The 10,940-nt window shown below is 38.9% G+C and overlaps 1 protein-coding gene across 1 annotated transcript; it reads right to left on the reverse strand.

The window, feature by feature from the left end:
• Positions 1–979: 979 nt before the first annotated feature.
• Positions 980–10,844, reverse strand: LOC110064798 (bactericidal permeability-increasing protein-like). Its single transcript, XM_089289073.1, has 16 exons — positions 10,670–10,844; positions 9,716–9,827; positions 9,077–9,205; positions 8,425–8,498; positions 7,749–7,839; positions 6,593–6,656; positions 6,364–6,427; positions 6,008–6,099; positions 5,504–5,680; positions 5,033–5,092; positions 3,203–3,370; positions 3,048–3,115; positions 2,704–2,746; positions 2,252–2,321; positions 1,860–1,936; positions 980–1,485 (listed from the first exon to the last, which is right to left on the reverse strand). The coding sequence occupies exons 1-16, from the start codon at positions 10,785–10,787 to the stop codon at positions 1,387–1,389; spliced, it is 1,506 nt and encodes a 501-aa protein (XP_089145199.1). The 5' UTR covers positions 10,788–10,844; the 3' UTR covers positions 980–1,386.
• Between the last annotated feature and the right edge of the window lie 96 nt (positions 10,845–10,940).

Consider the following 10,940-nt stretch of genomic DNA (forward strand, 5'->3'; position numbering starts at 1 on the left):
GGTTCTGACCTCCCTGTGCCCCCCCCCCCCCCCGCCCCGCGCATAAATCTACTCTATATACAAGCCTACAGTTGGAAGGAAAAGCTGGCAGTTTTAATGCTACCTAGGTTTCAAGGATCGCTACTAAGGACCAAAACTTTAATCTTGAAGCCAGGTAAGAGATTTACGGGAATTTATCGGAGCACTTTGCGAAGGCGAGTGTGTTAGTTACTCACTGGAATATTTTCAAAATTTCGTGAACTATAAGCGGTCGTTCGTTTTGAAATCCTAGTGGGCAGACAAATTTTATTATTGTTCTAAATTAAGGGACATTTATACTTTCTATTCATGTAGTTCAGTAGTTTCAAACAGGTGCCACATTTTTAAAACGTGCCTTGAAAGTAGAGCTATGTTCGCGTTTGGTTCAAAACTCGATTTAACGGGTAGAAAATTTTCTTTTAACCGTTGAAGGAACAACATTGAATTATAATTGCAACATGGCTAAACAAACTGCTATGATATATCTATAGTTGAAGAAGAGAATTGGGATTTTTGAGCGAATATTATTTTTTTTTAGAGCGCCGGCAATATGTTCTATTTTTCCAGTTTCGGGGGGCATGAAACTTGTGTCGAGCGGACCGAACTTCAATCAATCCTAGAAAACTTCAATTGGAATTTTTAATGAAATAAAACTCATTTTAGTGATTTACTAGGTAAGGGCTTCGAAATCCGGACGTATGAGAAAAATCGAATTTTCGAAGTAAAATCAGTGGTCGGTTCTTACAGAGACAGCCTCTTAAAACTGACTTATTCTGATGTATTGCTTTTAATTAACAATAAAGATAAGAACTATCATGATTAAACAGTGTTTTTGCTTTTTTGCTTTTTTCTCTTGTTCTTTCTCTCTCTTTTTCTCATCATCTACCTTTCTTCCATTCCGTCTTTATTCTATTACTTGTAACGAAGGAGATATGCACCAGCAGAATGAAAGCAATGAACGTACATGTAATGTCATTTATTGTCATAGACTTAGCAGATATACTGATCAAACTTTAGTAGTGCCAGAATGGAGACGACAGTAACACAGTAAGGACACCTGAGAAAATTGAAATTTGATTTTTACTTTTCACTCAAGAAACGCACGAACTGCATGTAACTCAGTATCCGGCAATCCGTTGAAGTGCTTTTCTGTAACCTTCAACTATTGCAACGCGAGATTACTGCTATTCATAGATAATAGGTACACCTAGAACCAAAGGGAACTTTGGCTATTGTTACTATCATTATTTCATCATAACGCAATGGTATTTACTAATAGACTGAATGTTTCCTATATTTTTCAACAGCTCTGATCAATATCGGGTGACCTTGCTGCTAACAGACCACTTCGGCGCAGAAATGAGACGCTCAAACAACAACTATCTTGTTCTTTCCCTGCGGAGTTTTGTCTGGCCCAGCATTCCCACTGGGTGAATAATTCACATCTGCTGCTATCAAGTTGAAATTCTGTGCAAAGAAAACGAATTAACAAATAAACAACAGTAAGTCGGGAGAAGATATTTGAAAAATCCCTCATAGAGAAGTGAGCAAAAAAAAATGATTGAGGAAAAGCCTGATAAAAGGTACAATCCTGGGCAAACGTCCTTGCGACACTTGACAAAATACCAGCTGGCAACGCATTATTTGGAAGTGGGAAGTCATTTTTCAATTTTTCGAGTGCCCCTCACCCTAAAACAATTTTGGAATAGTGAGTCAACTTGGGTTGGTGGGGAGGGGAAGGTGGACAAAATGTCGTCGACAAAAGTGCAAAGCGTTCCAAGACCTCTCACCAGGATTGAAGATAATATTTAGAGGAAGCTACAAAGTAGTTCAGTGTTTACCTGGCCAGAAACAACTTCTGCGTTTATCACCTCAATGCCGTCCACAACAGGTAGAGGAAACCCAATGTCGCCAATTTCTAAACAAAGAGATTCAACGAAATTAAAACCAAAAAAATGTTGTTATGCTCTTTTCCTTTCTACTACTAATATTACTACTGATTTGTTTTTATTATAACAGTGAAGTGACGCGATGCAGCTAAGTTTAATACCATATCCTTGAGCGAAACCTTAATATTGATAATTTACAGTTCCTAATTAATATAGCCCTCTCTCTTTTCTTCTAAATTAAAGCCATTTTTTATTTTAGTACTAAGCAATAAGAAAGCGGCTAAGGAATTCCCAGCCTTTTCTAAAGATTAACTACTATATAAGCCTACAAAACACTTTCTTACTGTTAAGCTGCTTGACGATAATGTTGTCTGCAAAAGCGTCCAAGACAAACTGAAGAAGCTTTATGTCGATCTGCAAAGTAAGAAGACTCGGTTAGTCTTCATTGATCTAAACCTTCCAGTGAAACATCTCTCAAAGGTCTGGCATCGTTGCTATGATAAGTCATACCTTAAAACAAGTAAATGGGAAAAGAAAAATGACACCACGCCATGAAAGAGTAAACACCGTCCTCTTGTCACATCAATATATCTATCAAAATGACGGTCACACTGATCAGGGATAGGATTTTTCCTTCAACTGAACCGCACGTTTTTTCCTTGATCAATTCAAATACAGAAATGTTGTTACAATAACCTTCAGAGCTTCACGTTCAGTTATTAGCCAATCATAGGGACGTACGTGTTATCTGTGTGTGTGTATTTACTGACACTACAAACAATTAACATTACTGTACCATGATGTCTCCAATGGCTGATCTAATCAAACTGACTCCAACCCTATAAAAAACAAAAGTTATATTTAACAGAAAACAGATTTGCAGTCCCCAAGCTGAAGTTCCCAAATATCGACACAGACTTTCGACATAAAGCCAGTTGCAACTTGTTTATCAAACTGTCATCACACATGACAGAACTAAGGAACAAAAAAGATTAGAGGATCATGTTCAAAAAGTTTCCTTTTTTGCCACAAAATATTTCTCTTATCGTTTCCTTGCATAGTGACTGCGCCGAAAGTGCGCCTAGTTATAAAAACCCCATTACTCATTTACCATATCCAAAATTTAATAAGCATACATACTTGAGAGTGTCCACGTGTCCGGTAACATTATTTTTTCTCACCGCAACCTTTGCGCGGCCAGAAATATTCTATGAAAAACAGATATGAGTTAACACACGAAGACTTTTTGGCGAAGGCTAAGGAGAGTCTGAAATTGACATTTGCAACTTCCTCACCAATCCCATTGTAAAGGTGTACACAAACGAGCCATTTTCTAGCTGTACGAAGGATTCCACCTGACCAGTGATTAACAGGTCCACACCTGCTGAGGTTGTTGATAACGTGGGTCGCTGAGTAGAGTATGCCACCAGCTTCATAGGGCAGTTTGGGTACATCCGGTAAAGCTGACGAACAAGATTGGAACACTTTTGAGTCTGCAGATTTTATCTTTAACAATTAACCTTACAGTTTTTATAATGATGTAAACAAGATCGAGGGTAAAAGTACTTATCAACTAATTCATTAATGCCAGGTCTTTACTTAGAACAGTTTTCAATTGGTGTCGTGAAACCAAAACTAAAGTTATCACCCTGACCAACCACAAACTATATAGACAATTCAGTGAGGCAATCATAACTCAAAGCAGACATGTTGCAGGGAAAACATGCGAGAGCAAGTCAGATTAGTTTTGGTTTTACTTGACAAAGTGACAAAGTGGTGCGAGTCTTTTTTTAAGCCAGTCGCCAAGCGTAGTAATGCAAAACCAAAGCAGAACCGAATCACTTTCGACACGCAAGTGGAAACGGTAAAAAAACCCTGTTCTACAATAGCAAGAAATACAAGACACTCTATTTCAAAGTATCGCAAAAAGGGCTCTATGGAACTTTAACTGGAGGAAGCTTTTGCTGAAAGGAGTTGGTCAGATACAAGCTTTGACTTATATGTCGTTAAGTTTGTTCTGAATCGACTTCCTTGCGATTTTAGATTCCCTCTAAAAGATTGCTCTCGTTTGCCAAATGCCCCTTTGCAAAAACAAAATGTTACTGCTGTTTTCATACGATCTATATACATTAAGGACGGTGCCTACTAAATACAAAGGTTTTTGCGCCAGGTTAGGACCTTGCGGAAAAAGTAGATCTTTGCAAGGTCTATCGGAATCCACAAAGAAAAAAAAGGTTAGCCACGCATTTTCCCGAGATAATTAGCCTTGAATCTCAACAAAAATGCTGACATCAGCATTTTTCTGAAAAAAGAAGGAGAGGATATTTCTTCACAACTTTCTTTAGAATTCGCCTTTACATACAGAAAAGCAAACACATTTATAAAGATCTGAAAATTACATGGTAAATGGTAACATAAAAACCATTTCTGCAACAGCACTTTTAGCGTCTCTGACAGCCTTCCTCTGTTTCAGCTAAAACACAGTCTAAATATCTTTTACTTACAACCAGAAACTAATCACAAGCTGAATAGGCTTACCACTTCCACTTCATAACATAAAATATAGGGGTAACCACGCGTTTTTAAGTTATTGATCCTTTTTTAAACTTTTTACGGTGCCCGTTACATTTTTTTCCTGTCACCTCCCCAGTAAGTAAAACATTTGCGTATCTCGCACTTGTTTTGCGCGCGCACTACGCCATTGGCAGGTACATGTTTACAGTTGTATTTCAGTATAATTTTCGACAGATAACAGCTAGTTTTTCAGCTGGAAGACGTTAACAGATAGTGGTTAGCGATATGCTGCTGTTCTGGTGTTCCTGGTTTACGTACAGGTTCATTAAACTTGATTTGGTCACAGTAGGAAAATTTTGCTTTCAATTTAGTCGTGTACTTGGTAGCATAGTTGACTGCGTCATGTCAACCCAGCGCGCGCGTGGCGCTTAAACCATGCCTTGCGTGATGCGCAGAACGTGTGCGCACAAACAAAAGTAGGCACCGTCCTTAAAGTGTCCGTTTTCACGCGTGAAGATTATGAACGGATCCTTCTGGTACTTTCTACAAACGTTTGTTGTTACTAAGCTATAACAATTCTGTATCTTTAATTGCGATACGTGTTTACTTACCTTGGGTATGATTAGTTTAAACGTGTTGGTATTTAGAGGGTAAGAAAAGTTTGGAGGAAGCTGCAAAGTAAATGAAGTACATTTTAAGTGCGTTAATGAACAAAAGAATACAATAGCTATGTAGTTAACAATGTTACCAGCTTGAAACACCACCACCATCATGCCCAATGGCGCACTGTAAAAAAAGTTTCTCGGGAAAGCCTAAGATTACTGGTTTACTCTTCATCAAGCAAGGCAACAGGTAACTATTTTTGTGTTTCTTTTCTTGATTTTTCCAAACAAATCGATTAAACGATTAATTTCTGCCTCATGCATCTCGTAGAATATTTGGTTTCCTCGAAATAGAAAATTAAATCGTTCTTCTTAGTCTTTACAGTTTTTTTACGCAAGCGATATCATGTAACTATTTAAACTGTCAAAGTTGTCAAAGACAAGAATCTCCCAATGAGTATTACATGAAAAATAGCTCACCATTGACGGAGTGACAGTCTCATTGAGTATTCCTGCATCTTGATAAACAAGCCCAGCTGTGTTCAGTAAGTAGTCGGTTACCCAAACGTACACCATCTTAGCTGACTCTGAATCAGGGGGGAGGGGTGCTGGAGAAAACGGAGCCTCTTTTGGTGCCGTCGCAGATTGAAACTCTCCCTTGAAATTTTCACAATATTTAAAATGAATTAACGAGGATAAGAACATTTTGGTCAGATCTTGTTGGCATTCATGTTGAAAGTGACGGTAATCAAGGCAAATCATATTATTTCACCTCATGGTCATCGCATATAAAACGTTGAAGACGAATAATTAAGCCTCATTTAGTCATTATTCGACATTAAAGTGATTGCATGAGTTACGCGTACTTATACTCCGCTCAAGGACAGACGCTCTGGAAAGTTGGAAATATCTTGTTGTGTGTGGCTCGAAAGTAAACGAATTAAGCAACGAGTGAGCATAGTTATTAACTGCAGTTGTACTTACCTTAATGAAGATGTCCGTGTACGACTCAGTAAAGTTAGGATTTGAAACCAGTGAGTAGTTTATGAGAGCATATTTGTCGATTTCCTTTTTAACTACAAAATAGAATGAAAAATGAAACTACAGCTTTAAAAGCTGATTCGATTTATCCACTAGATAAAACAAACCACGGAGACTTCAATGAGATTATGGATTAGTACATTAAGTATAGGAAATCCCTGGACATGGTGAATAAAAGCAGCGAGTCAACATAAAGCCAGCTAATAAGTAAACATCCATTTCACACAGTCTTAAAGAGAGGTATTCCATACTCTTAGGGTCGTGTTAAAAACATGATGTATATCTACTCTTGTTCTAACCTGGAAAAGTTGAAAGTGCCTTTTCTGCATTGTTGTTTATTAGATCTGATGTCTCCTGGCACAGCTATTAAGACAATCAAAGGAAATTAATTTACCAAACACAAAAATAAAAATTGAATATACTAACCTTGAAAGATATACAATTTTCGGCAAGGCACGAGAATGGCATCGACTTCCTGACTTAATGCTTGTCTTGACAGGAAAAAAGAGTGCTACTATGACAACTTACCTTGTCCTGCAATGTCTCTTTGATTTTCTTGTCGATGTAGCTATCAAAAAGGTTGTAAAGCCAACTAAAAAAAAGAGGAAGTGTCAATTGAAAATCAGAACAAAACATCAGCAATCCGTGCATCGAGTGTCTGACAGTGGGTGTTAAAAGAAAAAAAAGGCGTGACAGAAAAAAAAAAAAAACGGGCAAGACGTGCTCAAAGTACAGGAATGACGGAAGTAAGTTTGTTATACCTCCTAACTCAAATACGTTTTCCGATCGGAGGAGAACGTGTCAAGTGTCGTGGGTCAAAACTCACTTACTCCCCAAGGCGAACAAAACTTACTAACTCCCTAGGGAAACAACGACTTGGACTTTCGACTCGCACATGATCAGGTCGTGCATTTCGAAACCGCGGCAAATTTGTATGCCAGCCCGCGTCAAGCAAATAATTTTTTTCGCAGTTTGATCTATTTTTGAGTTCGGAGGTATAACAACAAACTTAATCATTACGATTGGTCCCACGGGAAACAGTGACTTTTGTGTCCCCTCGACCTCTGTGAACTTTGAGCGACTCAATGGGGAAACAAAACTCACTACTTCCCTTGGGTCAATGCAGTTATTAAGTGCTTATTTAAACTAGGCAGCTACACGTGATAATAACACAATAATAAGTAACGATGAAACCCGAAACAAATAAAAATTCTCGTGCCCAAACGTGAGTTGACATCACAGTGTACATCGCGTTCCTAAATGATTAAAGCTGATTAAAATATACCGTTCGCTGGGCCAATTTTTCCTTGCAATTCTTAAAAAGATAGAACAAATCATACTACAAATTATTTGTGTCATTTAGAAAGTTTGTCAGTATGTCCTAAATACTAGTATGGTTCACCAACTTATTGAGAACGTTCACTCGATTATTTTCAACCGGCATGTCGGAACTCGATTGCAGTGGAGCATCTCTCCAGTGTCTCTTCAGCTCCCTTAGGTAGTTTATGGATCATTGATATTTACCCTGATGTCTGGTCACTAAAAGCTACTAAAGAATACACGTAGTTTCCTTGGGGTCATAACAAACGAGGGTGTCATCAAACGTGACAGCACCGCGTTAAAAGAAATGACTTGTATGGAAGCTGTTTAGGAAGATGTGCAAATAGGATAAAAGCATTTTCACCTTGCACCACCATGAAAATGTATGTTCACATCTTCGATTGAACTGGAACAACCAGCTGCGGCAATGGTTGGGTGACCTGTGCTGTCAGCTCCTGATGATGGAGAAGGAATCCGATAAAGATAAGTTGTCCAATTTTTATAGCTCACTACAAATTCGTTAGTAGTCTTTTCTAATTTTGCGTTGCTTTCTGACAACAAATTTTGGATAGCCTGCCAGCAGGCTCTTCTTTCTATAGAGAAAACAATGGAATGGTAAGGAACACGGCAATAGTGAAATTGGAAAAACCTGGTTTACCGGTTATTCTTTGCTTTTATTTTCTGTTATCCTTCAACTGCCCAAACTACTTTTATCGCGTTAAAGAAAGAACATAATCAACGAAGCTGTTCAAAACGAAAGTAAATTAAATTATTTCAGTGCTGACTTAAAGCCATAAGTTAATAAACAAACTCCGTTTCCTGTTTACAGTCTTCTTGAGTCAAATGATCACATATCACTTCTGTAGCTGATGGCACCGCCCGAAGATCATCTATACATTTTAAGCTGCAGTTCTAGATGTTGCTGAAATTTTGCCCAACTAGAACAGAAAAATGCGGTTCGGAGGTAAGGTTTGTGTCCCCTCAAAGGAGGTGTCCCAAAGAAGAAGTTCAACGGTAATTCCATTTTAGGTAAAACTCACCAAGTTTCATACTAAGTGACACAGTAAGCCCGCTCACGTCCAAATCGAAACTTCCACCGCCACTAATATGCGGCCTAAAGTTAAAAAAACGGAAATTATTCAAATAGGGACTGTCAAGGTTTACAAGAGAAGTTAATAAAATCTTCGAGAGCTGTGCTGGCATCTGCAAAATCGTCTCAATTGTCAAATTCAAATCAATTCAAACAAATCATTCGACAGAAACAAAGCGACAGTCAGTGCAATAAAAGGAGTCATAACGAGCTATCCACATAAAAGAAATACTTTTTGAACTACCAACTACCAATAAATCACATTTGGATGTTTGAACAATGTGTTTCCGTCAGCGACTAACTAAGACATCAGCAACATAGTGAGTTATGGTGGGTTTAAAACGTCGCTGTGAGCACAAGAGAGTTTTATCAAAATGGCGCCAATCCTGGTTGTTCTTAGTTTATTTATGCTGGTGTAGTTTTCTGTAACTTAGCAAACGACAACAAAAGAAACAAGAATACTTATAATCGAAAGCGATTCTCCATAATCTGGGCTATCAGAAAGGGTTTGCCGTCAATTGGCGAACTAGGAGCGACACGATTGACTATTTCTTTTTTCTACGCCAGAAGAGTCATAACCATTTCCATACTATGTTTCTCACCAATGGTCTTTTCGATAGTGCCAGTCCCCGCTCAGGGAAGTGGAAGCGCCAGAGATCTGGAGCTCAAGTCCAACACCCGGAACTGTTTTGAACGCCGATGATGGGATTGACAAAGAATTGAAATGTATGCTGCAAAATATAAAAGAAAGTTTTATGACTTCTAATGATCGTAAAACAAGCCGAGGGGGAAACTATTCTCGGCATCCGTCTAAATGAATGATTTGAAGGGAACAAAAGACACCATCACGAGACCCATTGAATGTCTTCATCTTTAATACGAACAAATCCGTCAACGTCCACTTATTCAGTTTGCTAACCAAGAGGATTTATAAACGTGCATAGCTAGTGCTTAGTGAGGACCTCTCGTTGAGGACAGAACAAAATTCTAGGCTGCAAGCAGGCTCTCGTCGTTGGTGACACGAGCAAAGCCGTCGGCGAACTAAGCGAGAGTCGGAGGGCGAAGCAAGCCGGTGAGAATAAATCATTTCTCGTGTCAGGTCCCTCACCGGCTTGCTTCGCTGGCTGACTCACCTCTCGCGACTTTGCTCATCGACATTGCTCCTGCCCCAACACACGAGAGCCTGTTCGCACTCTAGCAAAATTCCAGAGCGTACGTCCGAGCAGGTCAAATAAACATACTTTGAAAGTGAGTAGGAGACGTGGCCAACTGGTGTATCAGCATCTCCAGATATGTCCGGTATACTCTCTGTCTTGATTTTCTCTTCAAGAACTTGGACGGCTATTGAGTCAACTGACAAGAAAGGAAGATGATAAAGTTTGTCCTTCACCAACTGCAGCTGAACTAATTTGTATTGCATCGAGTCTTATAACTAAAGAAGTAATCATAAAGAACAGAATTCTTACATATACATGAAATCCAATCTGCCTCTGGGACGTTTCAGTTTCTCTAACCCGGCGAAAGTAAGGCGAGAACGAGATTAAAAAAAAAAAAGGTTATTAATACTGAATCTTACCTGGCGCTGTTTGCTACCTTTTATCGATATGTTGAGTGTCTCGCTGCGATAAGAACTTATTGCTGAAAGCCGCTTAAGCTCCAGTCACCGTAACTCTGCGAATAATTGCCTTATTTACATATCCTTCACGGATTGACGTGACTAAGTTCGCAATTAAAACGTACACGATTGGAAAGTGATAAACGTTCCCTGAATCTCGTGAAAAAGTAGGTGAAAATAAGATATATATTTCAAGGCTAGGTGAACACTAATTAAGTTGGACAAAAAGAAACAAGAAATCAGCCTGTGAAATATTTTAAAGCAAGGCGACGAAATTTAGCGTACTTTCGAGATTAGATGAGATGTCTTCCGGTTCACGCTGTGAATCTGCCTCTGCACGCATTTAGTTAACTTTAATACAAATGCCCTCGGGCAATGTCGATGAAACTGATCATGAAACGATTACGCAGTTGTGTTTCACTGAGTATCGGCTCTTGTGAACTTCCTCAGTGAATAAACAAAGCATCTCGAAAGGAGGTTGGAACAGCAGGAATTTTGGATTGAGTCAAGCACGAAAGAGAAGGAGTAATGACTCAGGTCGGCTTGTAGGAAGTGTCTCATATCAAACCGATAAACTCACCGTATTGCAGACCTTTCTCAGTAATGCGAAGGCGCATTCCAGGGTTTGTAGCCTGTACAGAAATCAATAGGAAAGCGAGAAACGCAGTCAGTATCGATATTATCGACTTGCTCGTCATCTTAGAAATCAACGTTCAGCTTTCAGAAGCTTTCAGAAGTGAAATTGAAAACCAAACGGTGACGTGTCTGGGTTGACCTTTTAAGGATCGAAGACAATTATATTATGGTATCGAAAGTGTCAAAGGTAAACAAATTTGATTGGACACGTGAAA

Source organism: Orbicella faveolata, unplaced genomic scaffold, assembly GCF_042242905.1.
Source record: "Orbicella faveolata isolate gen_17 unplaced genomic scaffold, um_ofav_v1 contig_1, whole genome shotgun sequence".
In the NCBI taxonomy this organism is placed as follows: Eukaryota; Metazoa; Cnidaria; class Anthozoa; order Scleractinia; family Merulinidae; genus Orbicella; species Orbicella faveolata.